This window comes from Passer montanus, unplaced genomic scaffold (genome assembly GCF_014805655.1).
Source record: "Passer montanus isolate IOZ18808 unplaced genomic scaffold, ASM1480565v1 scaffold8, whole genome shotgun sequence".
NCBI lineage: Eukaryota > Metazoa > Chordata > Aves > Passeriformes > Passeridae > Passer > Passer montanus.
Genome location: NW_024373256.1, coordinates 6,809,941 through 6,829,787, shown reverse-complemented (window position 1 = coordinate 6,829,787; position 19,847 = coordinate 6,809,941). Strand labels below are relative to the sequence as shown.

Below are 19,847 nucleotides of genomic sequence, written 5' to 3'. Positions count from 1 at the left end.
GCAGGATGAAATAACTACATGTAAATGCTGTGTGTAGTTTGGATGCTTGAGAGTCTACACCACTGCTCTAGAGAAGTGACTGCAGCCTGAACTTTTTTATACAGGACAGCATAATACTCCAGGGTTTTTGTATGAGAGCTTTAAATGTGCTTGCCTTGTCACTGTGTTTAGTTTTCTCTGGATTCCAGAATGCAGAGTCTGCTTGGCTCTGTGGCTCTAAACTGATTCTCCTTTGAAGCAGTGGGAGTGCCCAAGGGAAATCTCAGCCTTCTGGCCATAGAATAAATCTTGTCCAATAAGTTCTCCCTAAGGAGAAACCCTTATCAGTGTTTGTTTTTTCTGGAAGTGATGAGTGTTTGTATAGAACTATAGTGACCACAGTATTCCAGTGAGATATGGAATAAATTGTTGGTATGTGTAGGTTCTGAAACTTAATAAAAATGTAAGCAACAAAAAAAAACTCTCTTAATGTTTGGATTAGATATAGTTGCATTTTAGAAATTACTTTCCCCAGTTCTTGTACTTGGGTTTGCACTGCATATGAGTTGGTTTTTCAGAGTGCTTGGACAGGTTTAATTTCCTCAGAAGAGGCTCAGGAAGGGAGCTCCAGGAGCACACCTTGCTTGCACCCAGCTTGCCTCAGCCTTCAGCAGGATTTAGGTCTATGGGATCAGCCTACAGCTCCTGCACAGAGGATTGCTGAAGTGGATCTAGAGTGGATGCTGAATCCTGAGCACTGTGTTGTGTTACTGATCTGCTCCTGTTACTTGCACTGTAACCTGTAACTCTGCATAAATCCTTGACTTTTAGATTCGAAGTTTCTAAATAATAGTTTTCTTGGTTTTTCATTTGATACTTCAAACTGTGATTCTTCTAAAAATTGTACCTTCTGTTAACCCGTTTGTCTGAATTTGCATTGAAGACCTCCTGGTTTGTCTCACTGTTTGTTTGTTTGCATTTGCAGGGACTTGGCCTTACGGAATTGCTTCCTTACATCCGATTTAAATGTCAAAGTAGGAGATTATGGTATAGGATTCAGCAGGTATAAGGTGAGTTAATCTTGTCATGGACCACTTTTTTAAAGGATTCGGGGGCCAAGGTTACAGCAAGCATGCTTGAAAGTTGTGGACTGATACTATATTGTCCTTTATTGGAATAATGTACTTTCAAAGTATTACTGGCAAATAACTGTAGTGAGTTCACGAACCAGAATAGGTACCTTTCTAGAGATGAGAAGAGTTTTTGCTTCTGGAATCTTCTGCTAAATCTGCCCTTTTTTGGTCCTATTTACAGTGGTCCTTCAATGTGAACAAACTAATTTTAATGTGTTTTAAGGACACATTTGAAAGAAAAGTTCAAATTTCTTAATGAAAATATTCAAAATATTAAAGTATATCAAGAAAGTGAAAAATTAAGGTCATTATTTAAAACATTTTGTAAGTACCAAACCTTAAACAAGAAATTGGCATTCAGTTTTCTGCTATGCAGTGACCAGTGAATGACATTCCTCCATAGCATTATTCTCTGCTACTTGGGGAAAATGGGATTATCTTTTTTAATTATAATTTTTCACATAGGCATCACAGAAAAGCATATTAAGGAAAGCACTGTCACTGTCTGGAAGTTGATCCGATGTATGTTCAGCCTTTTTATGGTTTTTTTCCTTCATTTTGATCAAAAATTTAGGAAGATTATATTGAGACAGATGAGAAGAAACTTGTTCCTCTACGATGGACTGCACCTGAGTTAGTAACAAGTTTTCAAGACAGACTGTTATCAGCAGAGCAAAATAAATACAGTAACATATGGTATGTAAAAGGCCTTAAGAAATTTCAATGAGAGATCTGTGAACATATTTTCAAATGTTACATGAAGGAGTAAATAATATTTAAATTAGCCTGGTGCAGCAGATGTACAGTAGGTTAATCACTATAAACCTGAATCTATATCCTGCTTTGGAAAAATGCTTAGAAATCTGTTGAGAGAAAGTTGGAGCAAGCAAAAATGTTTAGCAGAATAATAGGTGTTTATATTAATAAAAATACCCTCAGATGTTTATAAAGGAAAGAAAGGGTAAATGATTTTTCCAAGAATAAGTAGCTCTGAGTGCCATAAAAAGATGATCCCACTAGAGCCTGATGAAGTTAAATTGGTAGAACAGTGGCATTTTAATTAAAATGCTGTGTTCTTGCTGCAGCGTTTGAGAGCAGCAATTAACTGATGGTTTCTGCTGCCAAAGAGCTGATAGACAATGGCTGGTGAACTCTTGAGGATGAACATTTTTGAAATAGCCAAGTTCCACTTCAGTTCTCAAGCCCCAAGAAACTGGGATAATGGAAATTGTGGATTAGGCTGCCATTGCTGAAAACATTGTAGTTAATTCCTGCTTTGTACTTGAAGGATATTAAATAGTAAACCAGGGTTTGTTTGGTGTTCTAAAAGTAGGGTTGCAGAAAGCAAGTGGGGTGTATGGAAATTTTGTAAAAACAAATTTGCTTCCATCCTCCAAGGAGGCTTCCACAGCTCGTACAGTTCATCTGGACTGCAAGCAGCCAGGGTCTTAAGGGTTCCAACTTGTATTTCAGTGCTTCTTGTGCAGAGCTGCTTTGAACAGGTTTGAACTAGATGATTCCAGACATCCCTTCCAATCTAAATTATTCTGTGTGCAGAGTCAGTTACTTTGCATTTTAAACACAGAAAGATTCCCTGAAGATTAGCATTGACTGTACTCAGTGAAAATGTGATTAGTGTTGGATGCAGTACAGATGCAGCACTGAGCAGAGGCAGCTCTTGACCACTGCAGCTTGACAATAAAGAATTCTATGAACTCTGGAAGAAAGATGAGTTTTCTAGCATTTTGACCTATAACTGCAATTTCTCATGAAAGCTTTTTCTCTTCTATTGGACTAACTGTAAGGTTTTTTAATCTAATTTCTATATACCATAGTAAAAAATATAACAATATTTTTTATTTTTAAATTGTTGAAAAGATAATATTTTATATGTGGGGGTTTTCCGTGGTCAAATAATTTGAGACCTTCTATATTTTGTTGTCTTCATTGTTGTTGCCTTCAAGCAACTTTATTCTTCAGGCTTTTAGCATTCTGTCAAAATTAATTAAGTTCTGAAGTTATTCTAGAGACAGAGAGTAGTATTTATTTCTTCTTGCCAGTTGTGCTTTGCATATCCTTTCTTAGAAAAGCCACTCTAAAATAGTTCTGAGAGTGCCCAGTGATGTGCTGCCCTTTTGCAGGTCCCTGGGTGTGACGTTGTGGGAGCTGTTTGAGAATGGGGCTCGGCCTTACTCAGACTTCTCTGACAGGGAAGTCCTAACCCATGTCATCAAGGAGAAGCAGGTTAAACCCTTCAAGCCACGTCTGGAGCAACCATACTCTGATAGATGGTAAACTTTAAGTGTTTCTATTTTTCATAAAACTGCTGAAGAAGTTTCTGAATGTCTCAGTTGTCCTAAACACGTTGAAATTGCTGTGTGGAAACTCAGCAAACAAACTCTAGATAAAGAGAATAAAGGGAATTCCTGGAGATGGAAGTTCCTGCCAGTGATACTGGTACTCTGAGGGATTAGGTATCTGAATTCTATAAATTCCTTTTCAGTGTGAAACCTATTGAAAATGTTTCTATTTGTACAGGTATGAAGTTCTGCAGTTCTGTTGGCTGCCTCCAGAAAAGAGACCGACGGCAGAAGAAGTGCACAGACTTCTAACTTACCTCCGCATGCAAAGCCAAAGGGACTCGGAGATTGATTTTGAGCAGCAGTGGAATGCTCTGAAACCAAACACCTCAAACAGAGAAGCAAGTAATTCTGCATTCCCAATCTTGGATCACTTCACGGGAGATAGACTTGGCCACGAGCTGGAGGAGGTTCTGACTGTGACTGAAACAAGCCAGGGTCTGAGCTTTGAATACATCTGGGAGGCAGCTAAACACGACCACTTTGATGAATGTGGACATGTGAATCCTGATGAAGCCATGAACTACACAAGTATTTTCTATCCAGTGGAGGTTTTTGAGAGGTCACTTTCAGAGCAAGGACCAGGAGCACAGGATGGAAGTGGTCAAGAGGCATCACTTGCTGTCCCTGGGGTTTTACCTGTGTTTGATGCACACAAACTTTCTGTTGGAAATGACTACTATATCCAGTTAGAGGAAAAAGGAAGTGGCTGCAGCATGAATTTTGATAACCAATCAGTTGTATTAACAACAGAAGTTGATCATCAAGAAGCTGTACAAGAAAAAAGTTCTCATTTCACGGTTCTCAGGGATCTTGATGTTGAAGAATCTAGTACCGATGGGGACTTCTTCCACTACAATACAGATCCTAAAGAGGAATTTTTGACTGCTACCAATAGTCCAGAAAGTCCTTTCCAGAGTATATTTAATGACATTGATAGATCAGAAGAATTGACAAATAGAAAAATACTTGGATTTGCTGAAACAAGTGATTCTCCTAAAGACTTTAAAGCAGCTGTTTTGAACTCAAACACAGATGCTAGAACAGCAGTAGGCTGTTCTGAGAAGGAGCATTCTAATCATGCTTCCGAAAATGAAACAGTTTCTTTATGTGAAAATATCTCTAACCAGTCAGAGCTGGTGACTTTAGAAGAACTTTCTGATAACTTCTTATTTCTTCAAGAGAAAAACTTACTAACAGGGTTATTGCCTAAAAAAAACAGCAGTGATTTTGGGCAGAACTCAGATGATGTTTTAAAAAGTATATTAGAAACCTCAAAAAGAAACTCTGTAGAGCCTGAGCCTGTGCTGACTGAAAATGCAGAGGTCTTTTCTTTAATACAGGAAAGTCTTAGAACAGTGAAAGATGAAAATTTTAACCCAGTGACAATAAATAAAGATCCCAGTTCCCAGTCTCAGACTCCTGTAGAAATGCAGGCATCCTCTAGTCCACCCACAGCACATAATTCATCTGATAACTGTGCAAATCTTCCTGTTTTGAATGATGAGGGGAAATTTCTAAATGTAGAAGTGAATGAAGTCACGTCCTGTAACACCAATGTTCTCTGTCAAGAAGAGCTGTCTTATAATGCCAAAAATAATAATGTTGGAAGCAGTCCATATTACAGTGTTGCTATTGAAACAGATGAGTGTGATGCACAGATGAAACAGGGAATGCTTTTCAAGTCTGATGAAACAACTTTTAACAAAGAAAAATGTAGTGATCAGGAGGATAGGAAAAGAAACTTGCAGGGTAGTTCTCCCATATTTAAAAAAAATGAATGTTTATTGGAGGAAATACAAGAAACATCAAATAATTTTGAGAACTGTAAGGATGTTGCAGAAGAGGTGACCTCAGTTTCTGTTGCTGCTTCAGATTGTACCAGTCAGGATAGTCTTTTGGAAGACAGCCCCTCAGCTATACAAACTGTAGAACAGGCCTTAGAGACACCTGACTCTTTAGATTCTTTAGATGTAAATGAGGTTTTAGAATCTTTACAGGCTCAAAGTCCTCAGAAACTTTTGCCACCAGATAAACCTGCTGACAGTGGCTATGAAACAGAAAACCTGGAATCTCCAGAATGGACTTCCCATGTCCCTGTTGAGGATGCTTCCAATGTGGATACTGCTCTGTGTGTGAGTGAGAACAGTGTCAGTGCTTTGCCTTCCAATCCAGTCATCATTGTGTCAGAAGCAGCAGCTTGTTTGGATGCAGTGAACAGCAATTTTGAAATAACCCCAGTGGTTTTTCTGAGTGGAAATCAAAACTCTTACAGAGACTCAGCCTATTTCTCTGATAATGATTCTGAGCCAGATAAAAAACCAGATGAGTCTGTAAATCTGCCCAGGGAGGCAGTGTGTGTTATTTCCTCCAACAGAGGAGAGAATCACACTGAAGAGGTTTGTGGTTTTGAAGAGAGACAGCAAACATGTGATGTGAGGAATTACCAGGATGATGATAATCAAAACTCGAAACTGGAACTCAATCACAATTTAGAGATCCAAGAGATGGATGAAAGGATGCAGGGGTGTCCTGATGAGTGGGCTGAGGCAACTCTGACTTCCCTGGAAATAGTGATGGAAGGTAACCTGAGGGATGAAATAAAACTATCTGAGACTTCCCATAAAAGTGTCTCTTGTGTTGGCACTAACACTTCAGAACTCCTTTCACAAAGAGACTTAAAGCCTGTGCACAACATGGCTTTAGATCTGAGTAACAGTGAGAAGTCCTTCTACCACATGGAAGGACAAAAGCTGAAAGAGCCAGACATCGAAGGGAAATACCTCGGCAAGCTCAGCGTGTCGGGAATGCTTGATTTGGAAGACGGCGATGATGCAGATGAGGAAGATGAAAACAGTGATTCTGAGGATGACATGAGGACTTTTCATATGCATAGTCTGAGTTCTGACAGTGAAGATGAAACTGTTCACCAAGTACCTGAGATAGTTACTGAAAAAGATGATGGAAAACATTTGAGAAGCTTGTTGAAACTTCCAAAACCTCTTCATGAAAGGCAGTCTGAACTTTGCAAAGATGAGAAAAAGGCTGTAACGTTCTTTGATGATGTGACAGTCTATTTGTTTGATCAGGTACCCTTGTTTTAATTACTAAGTAAAATTTTTGTTGCTTGCTTTTTTTTTTTCTTTCTTTAAACAAGGAGCAATTGAATAAATTGCTTAATATTTGGGAAAATCTTGTTACAAAAACCTTGTTTTGGCAGGGTTACAGCTTGTTCATGATGTGGGTTATTTTTTCTTTTTATATTAAGGCTATATAAGAATATATATATGTAAAAGAAAAATATTTACATATAAGAAAAAAAGAACTTTGACTTGGGTAGGTACAGTTCTGTGCTGCTGGTAGAATAACTGCACTAATCTGAACTGAAGGAGGATATTTTGCTTTGGTTTCTAAACCAGGAGTCTCCTTTGCTGTTGGACCCTTGACTGCATGTGCTGAATGAAACATGGTTTTAGTGATGTTTTTCACATCATCATAAGATGTATTTAATTTGAGTATGCGAGACAGCATTGCTATGGACAAGATTTAATTATTTTATTTTAACAGAATATTGTTGTAACTTTATAGAAGCAGCTTATCTGTTTAATGAGTTTGAAGTTTTTAAGATACTTTGTAAAAGAAAGCAAGAAAGCAAAAAAGCCAATAATTAAACAAAAAACAAACTAACCCCAAAACTCAAACTGAAGCTTGACTCTGAATCTTATGTTAGTTCACACTAAGGTAAATTTATCTAAGATAATAATCAAAGATGAGAAAGAAAAGTATTTAGATGGTAATGCTAATTTTTAATAATCCCGTGGGATTTGTGTTCAGTGACACAGTGATCTGCTTATAAAATTCAAGGTTACTTTTGTTTCCCTATCAGCTTTATCAATTTTTAACTTCTGTAACTGGATACAGAGGGGATTGTATTTTAGCATTATGGCAACTAAACTAGTCCAGTGAGTTTAAAAGAACAGTCACATTGTCAAGCTTTGGAAATGCTTATGATGACACACCTAAATATTAGAGTTAACTGTGTTTTGGAATAGAAAACATAGGTGATTTATTTGTGTTTAGGCAGCCTGTAGAATAGTAATCCCTTTGTCAGAGGGGAAGGAAAAAAATCAGCTGTGTTTAAACTGCTCTTAGTTGTTGAACTCTTTACTTTTTATTACAATAACTGATAAAATGTTGGCTGCTTCCAATACTGGCTGTACAAAGTCTGGCTCTTTATCCTGAACATGATTAGGGGATTTTAAAAAAAATATGTTGGGATATGGCTTTATTAAAGAGGAAAAAAACCTCTACCCATGTTAAGCTGATATGGGAACTGTTTTCACTTGGAAGGTATTTGTTCCTACAAATATGAAACCATTTTATATAGTAAATAATATTTAATTAGTAGTTTCCTGTGTACATTTTAGCACAGGTTTGATGCAGCTTTCTTTAGAAGTACTTGCATGTGCTAATCTGTAACTCAAAGTCTGTTGTGTTGTTGTAACAGTTTACAGACCTTTTAATTCCACATTTGACTTGGTGGCAGGATGGGGGAGTGTATTTGTGGGTGCTGGCATCTGAAGGCATGGAGACATAGTGTGCAAAAAGAGTTAAATGAGTGACTTTGTTTGCCTTAGGAAACACCAACGAAGGAGCTGGGAAGCCGTGGGATAGACGTGAACGGGGAAGGTGCTGGCAGCTCTCCTGTTCCATCTTCCAGTCCTGGTTACTTAAACAGATTTGCAAATTCAGAAAGCTCAACAGATGAAGAAGGTACATGAATATATTTATACACAGCAGGGGCTGAGACTGTTTTATGCAGAGCCTTTTATGAGAAGTCATTAAAATACATGTGATCTGTAAATTCACTGGACCATGTTGGCTTCAGTTTTACATCCTAAGCACACGCTGCAGCTGGGCTCAGATTCCCTTGTTCCTGAGGAGCAGAGCTGGGATGTGATACTGGTTGTTTATACATTGATGTGCCCAGGGTTGCCTGAGAGGCAGCCAAACTGGGTGACAAATCTTTGTGACTCCCTGGGCTAGAGCCCTGCCCCGGGATACAGGTTTTGTTTGGAGTTAGTGTAATCTTCCAGTCTTCTTGTACAACTCTGGGTGACCTTACATGACTTTATTGTAATGCTGCTTTTTTCTTTCTTTCTTTTTTTTTTCTTTCCCTCCCCAAGGTGGGGGCTTTGAGTGGGATGATGACTTCTCTTCTCCAGAGCCATCCTTTATATCCAAGGCAGCTAACAGTCTCATTGGTTCTAAACCACCCCTTCAGCCATCAAAGTACTTCTCTCCACCTCCACCATCCCGGACTCTTGATCAGAACTGGTCACATTCATCCCCTTATTCCAGATTCTCCATCTCTCCTGCAAACATGGCAAGCTTTTCTCTTACACATCTTACAGATTCAGATATAGAGCAAGGAGGTAAGTGATTTAGTTATAATTACTTTAAAGATACAAGTTAAAATAGTTATGTAAAGATAAAGGAACAGACACAACAAGTCTTGTTCTATTTAAATACCAAGTCTAGAAGTACATTTTTAGCACTCTGAAAGTTTGTCTGGTCTTTTGTTTCAGTTAAGACATAGGAGATTGAGATTATTTGCATCCAAGTTGGTACAAAATTGTGGTCGAACAGCCTGTGGAACATTTACAGGATAAGCTCTCAGTTTTTGTGTTAAAAACCCTAGTGCTGTGTTTGGATAAATGACCCCTCTGCAATCCTGCAGCACTGCTGTTGCACCTGCCACACTATGGCAGTTATTAATTCTGGTTATTGCACTGTCCTAAGTCACAATTGTATTTTCATTGCACAGGATGAGGATGCCAGGAACATAATGTTTCTGCTATTATTGTGTAAGCTTATTTTACAGTTTAGTTTTCTTTTCATATTGCTTTTTAGACATTGCATTCTTGACATTCTCTCGAGAACTGCATGTTTTCTAGAGCTGTGAATAGGATAGTTTTTGTTAGGAGAGCCAAACAATCAGTTCAGAGCAATACTGAGTACTAGCACTGTTTATTAACAAGCCTTCTTGTCAGTAACCAAAAGCTTTTTTAACCTTTGATACATTTTTGAGGGTTAAGAGAAGCAAAAATAAGCACACTTGAATCGGTTTGGCATATTATTAATCTTGATAACACATTGCATTATTAAAAATAAATATTACTGATTGCAGAGGCTTGCTTATGGTCAATGTCTATAAATATGTAATCAGTGTTATATAGAATTGTATTGTTCTTGTATTGTGCTTATTGATTAGATAATATTTGCTGCTTAGTAACTTACAGATAAGAGAGAGTATTTTGGAGATCCTACATTGCCTTATGTGTCCTAAGAAGTGACATTGAACTGTGTGATTGAAGCAGATGTCTATGAATAAATGAACCAAATGTTTACAGTAGTTGAAAGTGTAGGGAAAAATTAACCAAAACTTGGAAGGGCAAAACAGCAGAATGCCAAGTTCTAGTAAGAGTCTTACAAAGAAGTGAGGGTTGTGCAGAAGAATCTCACTGTATCTTATGACCTTTCCTCTACTAATAGGAAGCAGTGAAGATGGAGAAAAAGATTAAATCAATTTAAATGTGCTCGGACTCCATACATAAAACACATAGACTTTGTGTTTGAAACTTCTTTGTCTAAACTCTGGATCCTCCTGGAGTAACACAGGTAATCAAGAAGTACTGAGAAATGGAAGTAAACACTGAAAGCAATGTTAAATCAGGACATTAATTTGAATGTGTATTTAACTTTGTAATGTATTTTTAAATCAGTGCAATTTTGCTTTTCATTGAAAGACGATTCTGCCGCTGTTTTCAAGTACTTGAAGTATTTTTCAGATAACTTAAACAAGTAAAGCAATTACACTACAGTCTGGTTTATGTATGAGATTGTATAATATTCTTTTTATATTTTTCCATGTAGTTCATTATCTATTTGAACATACACCTGTTGTAGAATTGTGTATACCTGTCCTGTGCAACAGGTGGCTGTGTTGATGGAACTGTTTGAATGGTAGTTGATCAGTAGTGAGCCATATTTATTCAAAAAGATATCACTACATATTACTTTGCTTATTACAATTGCACTATGGATTATTCTTCCTTTATTTCCTGATGATGTACAGAATCAAAATCTTAAATCTTTCAAGGAAAAGAAGACAAGTTGAATTGGCCCAGTTATCCAGTTTAATTTGTCCTTTTTGTAGCCTTTTGCTATGCACGGTACTCGTAAAACGTACATAACTTCTGAGTATTATGTTAGACTTGCTGAAATCTTATATTCAGTACCATTTCTAAAATGATAATGGTTATAGAATGGTTGTTAGTGTTCATGTTTTATAGGAAACTGGAAAAGAATATATGATATACTCTGGAATTTTTAGATGAAAGAGATAATGTCTCTTAATTCCTACATATGATCCTACTGACTGCTTAAACTGTAATAGCATCTGACTATATCAAAGTTAAGGGCCTTCCAGTTTTTACTACAATTTCTGCCTTCGAGAAGAAAGAGGAAAAATTGGTTGTACAAAACTCTGGTATTTATGAATCTTGTAAAAAGACTAATTTCAATAGACTGGATTTGGGTACACTTGGCCCTTCAGTTGTACATTCTGTGAATTTTTGAAGCTCACTCTTCTGCTGACTGCAGATCTCAGATCTGTTCAGAGGCCTGTGGTAAATCTACCTCTCGGTGATGTTATGACAATTAAGATTTTGATTAATGGTTCCTGCCCAGTTTTGCACCCATTATAGGGCCAGATCCATTTTAAGATGTCTGCAGAGCTCCATGGTACATCTTGAAATGCATTCTGAACAAAGACTGCAGTACAATGGGTTTGCTCTGAAGCCTGTAGGGAAGGGAAGACAGTGTGGGGGGTTAACCTTCCTGCTCCACCGTGCATTTAGCTGATTTAATCCTCTAAACTGCTTGGAAAAAGATATCCTTAATTATTACTCCAAAGTGAGTTCAGTTGAGAAACAAATCCCTGACTTCTTGGAATGCCTTATGCAGTTCAGATCTGTAGGAAACACTGATAGGAGCATTTACCTGGCTTTGTATTTGTTTACCTGCACTAAAATACAAATGCACTGAAATATTAAGTACTTTGTATTTTAGTGGTTGTTTTGGCAGGGCTGGAGATAATGGTGGTCCAAGTGCTCTGTGTCCAGATCCAGTCACCAGAGAGTATTCATCATATGGACATGGGAGGACTAGATATTTTCAGATGTGTGATTTCTTTTTTTGTATACCTCTGTGTTAATTTTGATTTTTAAGTATGTTTTAAAATTGACAGGCATATGTTAACTGTTTTTTTCTCCAACATTATTTAGCCCTTAAACCAGAATGGCTTCCATACTGATTAAAAGGGAATGATTTAATTAATCATGTTCTTTGAAGTTGCCAATGAATTGAGATATCTTTTTCTGATGAGGCACTCAGGTTCAGAGTTAGAACTGTTCTTCAGTATGAAGTGAGGAACTGGATTTTCTTATGGACCTTTCCCAAAACATAATTTAGAAGGCAAAGTCAAGTAGTTCTTAACACAGGCTTACAGTATATACTGTAGAGGGTTTAAGGAAGCTGTGTGCTACTGAAAATAATTTAAAATGTTGGTAATAGACCTTGTGCAAAAACTATTGCTTAGAAACTCCATAATTCCAACATTAAACTCCTTGATACAGCTAGATTTAGGGTACCTCATCTGTCTTTAAATTTTCACCATAGTAAGAGTGAAACTCCATAATGGTCTGCAGGGAACATGTGGGCTTGTCTGCCTTGTGTGGTGAAAAACTTGTCAGACCTGGAGTTCAGCCTTAATTTTGAATCATTTTTTAAAAAAATAATTCTGGGTTAAATAAAAGGTTATGCTCCGGAATGTTGTAATTTGGTTGTGCATTTTGTTTCTTGTAATTCTGGAAAATCAGGTGTTTATCTTGCACATCAGGAATTTCCTTTGCTTGGCGGAAATCTTAAGATTTTTATTCTTTACCCGGGTTTAAAGAAAAGCTTACACAGGAAGTGAAAGTTTACTCCTTTGTCCAAATGGACTTATTGCTAATGAATTGCCAAAGGAGCATTTTTTCCAAAACAAGATGTGTATAATATTAAGCAAGGTAATGTCCTTTTTAGCTGTACAATGAAGAGAAATAAATATTTAAAGTTAACTCGGATCATTTAAACATAAATTTTACTTTCAGTAATCCAGTAGGCTGGATTGCAATAATATAAATTATCTTTTGGGGTAAAAAGTAATACTTAAAGATCTGATCAACTACTAGCAATACTTAAATATCTGCCTGGCAGTTAAGTGGCACAATGAAGATGAATCAGTAATTCCAACATGTTACATTATAATGAGGGGATTTATTCCAAATCATTCATTACACTCTGTGTAGTTTCTTGCACTAGCTACTTAAGCCTGGTCTCCATTTTAGAAGTACATGTATCTATTTTCAATGGTTTATTATGAGGACTGGTTACAGCTTAATTCCTTCTCTAGTAGAATCCCTGGATTGTTTGAATAATGAAGGCATTGTTTCAATTTGGCTACTAAAGGTGTTTAAAAATCTGATTTTTCCCACCTAAAGAAGTTTGAACATTAGGTTCTGTGGTGAGAAGCCAAGAGAGCAACAGGTGTGTCCAGTTTCAGTGGGAACACCTGAACTGTCCCACGTGCCCCAGCTGCAGATACCCTGTGTATAACTGCATTGATGGAAATTGCCATTTTCATGGAAATGAACAGATTTAACTGTTTTTTCATATCCTTGTCAATGCACTAATGAAAGCCATTTAAGCCTCATTCTTTTTATCAGTATTTTTAGCAGATGTTTATGTAATACTCAATCTCTCATGAGGAGGCTGGTTGGTAGAAAGACCTCTTTTTTTTTTTTTTTTTTTTTTTTTTACAATTAAGCACTATCCTAAAATGTCAGCATTGTCAGGTGTCAGTGACTTGGCTATTTATGTTGGAGTTGGTGAAAGGTGGAATTCAAGTACATTAGCCTTATAAGAAATAGCCTTAAATAAGAATGGAGTTTCTTCAAAAAATTACTTCAGCTTTAAGTCATACATGTTAATGGTTTTGGTACAAAATGGGAAGAAATCTAGAGGAGACTCAAACATCATATAAACTTATTGAAAATAAGTATTTGTAATACCAGCAGCCTGTTTTTCAGAAACTTGAATATGACTTACAGTTAGTTTTGTTTATGAAATTGTTTGAACTTGCACAGACGTAGGTGTAACTTAAATGATAAATGGTACTGATGTGTGTGTATATATAATGTTCAATTCTATTTGTAAATGAGAAACTATGTAACAAAATCATAGGTATGAGGTTTTCCTATTGTAATTTAATACAGGTATGAGGTTTATGGCAATATATCATAGTAAATGAAATTTCAGGTCAAAATGTCTTTAAATTGTGTACATTTTTAAATTGTAATTTCTACTGTATATTGATTATCATGCATAGTGTGATTCAAGAAACTGCTTGTAATTTAAAAATATTTAATATTAAAAATAAAATACAGTTATATATTTATAATCTCTTTGTCTGTTTGTTCATTTTTAAACAGATGCCAGCAGTGTAGTTCTACTGTAAGATATATTTATTAGTCTCCTGAGGTTGAGAAAGTTCCAAAAGTTGAAAGCCACAGTCCCAGCAGATGAGTCCGCGCTAAATAGCATAGTCACCTTTAAATTCTTCCAGTATCATCACCCTTGTGAAAACTTCAGGTAAAGTGTGTACACAGTCGATAGAGAAGCAATAATTAAAACAGAAACAGTGTCATTCTGAATACTGAATTTTGCTTTCAATCACAGAATTCGAGATCTGTAGGAAGACTATTTTAAATTCAGAAAACAGGTTAATGATGTTTTCTCAGTGTTCACTGAATTTCTTCCTGGAAGAGTTGCTTGGTTTTTCCATCTAAGTGCATGTGCTGAATGGACCAAAAATCGCCCGGTAAATCAGTGAAGTGCTGTGTGCACTGGGAGCTCCCTTGATGCGATGCTGGCTGTTCCAGGCTGGCAGGAGGAGGGGGCTGCTGTTCCCTGCTCTCGGGGAGGGTGGGGGTGCCCAGGGCAGCCCTGGCAGTGCTGTTGGAGGCTCCTGTGCAAGCCCCCACCTCTCGTGGCAGCTGTTGAGTGCTGGCACCTGGTGTGACCTGGGAATGAGAAACTGATATCAAGATGACTTGACTTCATTAGGTAAAATATAACTACTGGGCTGAAATTTGACCAAGGCAGTGGTCATTAATGAGAACAGATGCAAAAGATCCCATGGCACTAAATTGGTCACCTTATATAGAACTTATTATCAAAGAATTTGAGAACTTGCAATCTTTATGAGCAGCAAGTTCTCGAAGAGATGGCAGTGCTGTGCCTGTGCGCCTGTGTCACACGGGTGCTGTGACAACTCGCAGAACAGAGCTGAGACCTTGTGCTCCTGCAGCCGGGGACGCTGCACCTGAGGGGCCGGCGGGGACAGAGCTGTGCTCGCCCCGGTGTCGGTGCCACCCCCGCCAGCGCTGCGAGCGCCCCGGGCACGGGCGGGAGCCGTGCCCGGCCCCTCGGCGCTGTGCCGGTGCTCCCGCCCGCCGGGCCCGCCCCCGCCGCTAAAGCGACGTGTCCGGGGCAGCGCCGGCCGCCTCCGCCTGCCCGGGGCTCCTCGGGCCGGGGCAGGCTGGGCCCCTCGCCCGCTCCTGCTGACAGCCTGCCTCGCTCCGAGGACACGCAGCGCTCCCTCCCTGTAGCCCCCGCAGCCCTTCCTGGCTTCCCCTGGGTCTCGGCCGCCTTGCCCCTTGGGCCCCAGGCGCCTTCTCAGCAGCGGGTGGAGTGGTAAGTCACAGAAGAGGGATGCCAGCCCTGGTAGATGGCTGCCCAGGGTGTTAAATGTGTTGGTATTTGGCTGCTCTCTTTGGTTTCTCTTGACCACTCCAGTCTGTTGCTCCTTGCACACTGATAACACCTTCCTGGCTCTCCCAGGAGCTGAGCTGGGGCTCTCTAAGGTTACTTCTGCAGATTACAGCAGTGGCAGTCTAAGAACAAACCTGCCAGCTAGGCACCTTGTTATCCCATTATACCTCATTTGCTTTTGCCCAGCCTACAGTTTTAAAGACTACTTTGCTCTCACAGTTTGCTGAAGCTTCCTTTCTCTTGGATCTTCTTCCAACTTTCTCTCCTGGCTGTCTCCATGAGCCCCCCTCTTCACCAAGTCCTGGGGGCTGTTTTGTTGCAAACAGCAGCGCTCCCCAGGAGTGCTGCGTGTGCTTGGGCAGGGAAGCTCCCACTCTGTGCTCTGCTGTAGCTGTGCCTTTTCTGCCAAGTGAGTTACACAAAGGGTCCAGAACAAACCTGATGCTTGCCTTTGGACCTGTTTTCTCTCTGAAGATGTCTCCATCACACACTCTGAAGTGTGTCTCCAGCATTTTTTTAGGCTCCCACAACACAAGCTGCTTGGTGCTGTCTTTCAGCTGTCATCCCTGGGTGCTACCTAACCCAGCTACTTTGTGAATTCCTGTCCTGTTTGGTCAAGTTGCCTCTTTGGTAGTAAGGAACCTGGGGATGGCCAGGATGTCCTCACAGGCAGAGAAATGAGTCACTGTGCAAGCCCAGCAGCTGAACATGGCTTTAAAGAAATGAGAAACGAGACAGGAGGTGTTTACCACAGCACAGCTGGGACCTGCTGGACACAGCCACCACCTGCTCCAGCTAAGGCTGAGGTTGTCCTGGGACAGTCTCACATCTGGGGCTAGGTTTTTTGTTCTTCTTTTTCCTTCAGTTTTTATTGGCTCACCAGCTCTCAAACTGCTCCTACACAATAGTATCGGCATAAAAATGTATCTTGTTTACACCAAACCTTTGTATGACTACAGGAACTGGAAGACTGTGGAAAGAACATATTATGGGAATGTCTCTTAGTAACACTGATCATTGGTGATAGAGGCAGGGTTGCTGTGGTGCTGTTGTCTTCAGATGTAGTGTGGGCACAGAATATGGGCTGAGGGAGGCAAAATATCAGTGCTGTCACCTAATGCAGAGGAAGGAACGTTGCTGTGTCTTTTTGAGTAACTTGGAAAATAGCCTGCTCTGCTGCTGTTGATCTGGGGCAGTACCTGCAGTTAAGCCCTGCCATTATTGGATTGTTGTTGGAAGAGGGAAGTGCTTTTTTTTTGTGGGTGTGTGTGGACGGGACTAGCCCACAACACAGAAATGCTGCAGCTGAAAACACGTGGCTGGCTCGGAGCTTCTCCCTGAGAGTGTGCCATGTTTCCCTCTAGTGGACTCCTCTCACAGTGGAAACCTGTGCCTACAAAAACCAATTTATAGGAGTTCAAGGAGAAATTACTTTGAGTAAGATACTGAGGGTCTGTGTAATACCCCCCTAAGCCAGCACATGTACATGGAAGTGGTGCTTGGCTTTATTATAATGTGGGGAAGTGAGGAGCTGGGATACAGCAGCATAAGAGATGAAACAGAGGCAATGTGTTACCAAACCTCACTGACTGTTGTATTCTGCATATTTCTTGAGCTGTGGTTCACTTTTCTACAGAAAGACTGAATTGACTTGGAGACCACTTTCTCTTAAGTACAATGATAAAAGAAAAACATCTCTGCTTTGAGGCCTGTTTCTAAGAAAGTAGAGGCATCTGTTTTTCACCAGCAGGTGATTCACTGCATCTTCATTTCACTGGTTCCATTCACTTGCCCTCTGTCCCCTCTGCAAGCTCTCCTCCCAGCTGAATATTGGTGTTATGTTTTTACAGCACATTGACAATTAATACCAGTCCTTCCAACAAAACATGAAGACTAAAACCAAAGGAAAGAAACCAAGGCAAACTGTTGACAAAGAAGCGTTCTCTGAAGAGCCAGCAATGAGAAAAAAGGAACTGGTGAAATGTTTGAGACGCAGAGAAAGGAGGAATGGGGGAAACAAGGAGAGCAGCAAGATGCCCACGGGCAGAGCCAAGCGTGCCTGGAGCAGTAAGGACAGGCTGCTGAGGAGGCTGGAGAGCAACGAGCGCGAGAGGCAGAGAATGCACAAGCTCAACAACGCCTTCCAGGCCTTGCGGGAGGTGATCCCTCACGTGAGAGCCGAGAACAAGCTGTCCAAAATAGAGACTCTCACCCTGGCCAAAAACTACATCAAGTCCTTGACCTCCATTATACTCAATATGTCCAACGGACACTTTCCAGCAGTAGAAGGGATGGGGGGAGCCTGGGGATCCAAATTGTACCAGCATTATCAACAGCAGCATGGGGAGGATGACCATGAGGAAAATCTACAGAAATATTCCACATAAATTCATAACTTCAGCCAAAACACCAGCTGCCAGCTACTACTGTCATTGTTTTTCCTTCTTACATCATAATACATGTCATTACCTAAAGGTTTAAAGAGGTTATTTTTGCTGCCAGTCTGTTCTTTTTTTTTTTTTCTTAAAAAGGCAAACAGGTAACACTTGTGACTATAGTTTATATGGCACATTAAAAAATTACCTTAAACCCTCAGAATTTTTCAGAGCATAATGAATGTGTTCGTGCAGTGTGCTAGGATCTGGAAACCTATCCTGCAACATTGGAGTTGACTTGAAACTAGTGATTTACTAACTTCTGAACATTATCCCAGCTGGAGTAGAGTGAGTTGAGCCTTTAAGGTCAGTGTCATCTGAGTTCCTTGGAGTTTATTGAGAATCTTGGCTGTAGTTCTGTTCAGCAGCCTTTCAATGACTCATCTGCTGTGCTAAAGAGAAGATTAAAATCGATGCCAGCATTTGATTGACTTGGTGACTGAAGTGGCACATATGGGAAATTGGTCACCAAATCTGATTTTTCTTGATATTTAACTTTGGTGGATCTGCCCTGGTTATCTTGAACATTGCAAGGCATAAAACCATCTCTGGATGCAAACACCTGCAAAGCTTTCTTAGATTGTAAGCTCTCTAGAGTAAGGACAGCTCTGATCTGTGTTTCCAGAGCATCTGGCCTCATGGAGATTTTCTTTAGTGGGTGTCTGGGTGCCATTGTAATACAAATAATAGATAAGGGACAAATTACTTACTTTTGCCAAGACAATGATAAAAATGCTTTAGTGTTTAGTCTTGAGTTAGACAATGCTCTGTTGCTAATGAAGCCTGTGATGTGATCAGGTTCTTTCTGGGTTAGCATTAGATTCTGATACTGTAAAACAATAAATGAAGCAGAAACTCTTCAAAAAGAAAAATAAGCTCTTTTTTCCCCCTCCCTCTATCCCCTTCTGTGGTAAAAAGTTTTATGTCACTGAGGAACTCTCATTTCATCTTGTGTTCTCATACCTGGGGCACCTGAAGCTGGCGTGGCCTCAGTTGGAAGTGTGGTGCCCACGGAGCCCCCGTGTCCCAGCTCCCCCTCCCCACGTGCCCCATGAACAGGAGGCTGCTGCTCTGAGCCCTGTGGCACAGGAAACATCTGGCACCTCATCCATCACTAGGATTGATAATGGTTTGTGTCCTGGTCCTTTTCCAGGAGAGGAGGGCTGTCCAGGGAGGAATGGGGGCTGAGGAAGGATTTATCAGATCCATCACAAAAGGACTGTGCAGTTGGGAATGTGTTTGTAGTTTGCTGCAGCACAGCTGAGGGGATGACAATGTAATTCAGAGTGAAAGATGAGGATTCCCACACAGGCTGGTAAGGGATGTGAATTCTCTTTCTCCACCACAGCAATCCATAGCTATGATGTAGAACAACACAACAGTTTATACATGTGCTTACCTTCCTGGAGAAAACATTTGGATCCTGACTCACCTGGAATTTTCTTAGTTTTGAATTTTTTTCACATTAAAATAAATGTGATTTAGCCCTTCTCATACTCAGGTGTTAATGAAAGAATTGCAGAGTCTCTTACAGATTTAACTTGTCATGACAGTGCTGGATCTTACTCCATTCACCAGCAGCCCTGTGTGGGTAAATTAACCCTCACTGTATTTGTGCACTGATCACAATGGGTCAGTCAGTAACACCAAGGCCTTTTCTTCCAGTTATTCTACTTGGCACCTCCTCAGGTAAGAGCTGTTGATGTTATTTGGTTATTTCTCACCTTCCAGGTCAGTGCAAACTGTGGCTCTGTGTGTCACACAGTAAGCTATGACCAAGCACTTGTAGATTATGGTAATTTTTTGTAGGATTCTTTAAAGGTCATTATCTGAGAGTTTCCAGCTAGTAAACATCCCTGGAATGCTTTTGTGGGATAGTTATGTTTGAATTGCTGTTTGGCTACATTGGTGGAAAGAGGGAATCAGCAAATTTAAAATCCAGTATTTTAACAGTGCTGTTGATGAAGAATTGCACTTTATGAACCAAGTATACGGGTATTGCT

The 19,847-nt window shown here is 39.7% G+C and overlaps 2 protein-coding genes across 5 annotated transcripts in view; both read left to right on the top strand.

The window, feature by feature from the left end:
• Positions 1 to 14,036, top strand: part of LMTK2 (lemur tyrosine kinase 2) — a gene marked incomplete at its 5' end in the record, with an annotated part of 41,754 nt that extends 27,718 nt beyond the window's left edge. The window contains 7 exons of the mRNA XM_039731860.1: positions 965 to 1,049; positions 1,687 to 1,808; positions 3,254 to 3,403; positions 3,651 to 6,561; positions 8,110 to 8,245; positions 8,659 to 8,907; positions 10,028 to 14,036. Of these exons, the coding sequence (XP_039587794.1) occupies positions 965 to 1,049; positions 1,687 to 1,808; positions 3,254 to 3,403; positions 3,651 to 6,561; positions 8,110 to 8,245; positions 8,659 to 8,907; positions 10,028 to 10,056 (3,682 nt within the window). The remainder of the gene's footprint in view (positions 1 to 964; positions 1,050 to 1,686; positions 1,809 to 3,253; positions 3,404 to 3,650; positions 6,562 to 8,109; positions 8,246 to 8,658; positions 8,908 to 10,027) is intronic.
• A 33-nt stretch (positions 14,037 to 14,069) lies between these two features.
• BHLHA15 (basic helix-loop-helix family member a15) lies at positions 14,070 to 17,931 on the top strand. 4 transcript variants are annotated; one of them, XM_039732662.1, is made up of 2 exons: positions 14,070 to 14,227; positions 17,260 to 17,931. In XM_039732662.1, the coding sequence occupies exon 2, from the start codon at positions 17,296 to 17,298 to the stop codon at positions 17,794 to 17,796; it is 501 nt and encodes a 166-aa protein (XP_039588596.1). In that variant the 5' UTR covers positions 14,070 to 14,227; positions 17,260 to 17,295; the 3' UTR covers positions 17,797 to 17,931. The 4 variants fall into 4 exon arrangements, with proteins under 4 accessions (XP_039588596.1, XP_039588595.1, XP_039588594.1 ...); XM_039732661.1 differs by lacking the exon at positions 14,070 to 14,227 and adding an exon at positions 14,804 to 17,159; XM_039732660.1 differs by lacking the exon at positions 14,070 to 14,227 and adding an exon at positions 14,804 to 17,159 and having other exon boundaries at positions 17,233 to 17,931.
• The last annotated feature ends 1,916 nt before the right edge of the window (positions 17,932 to 19,847 follow it).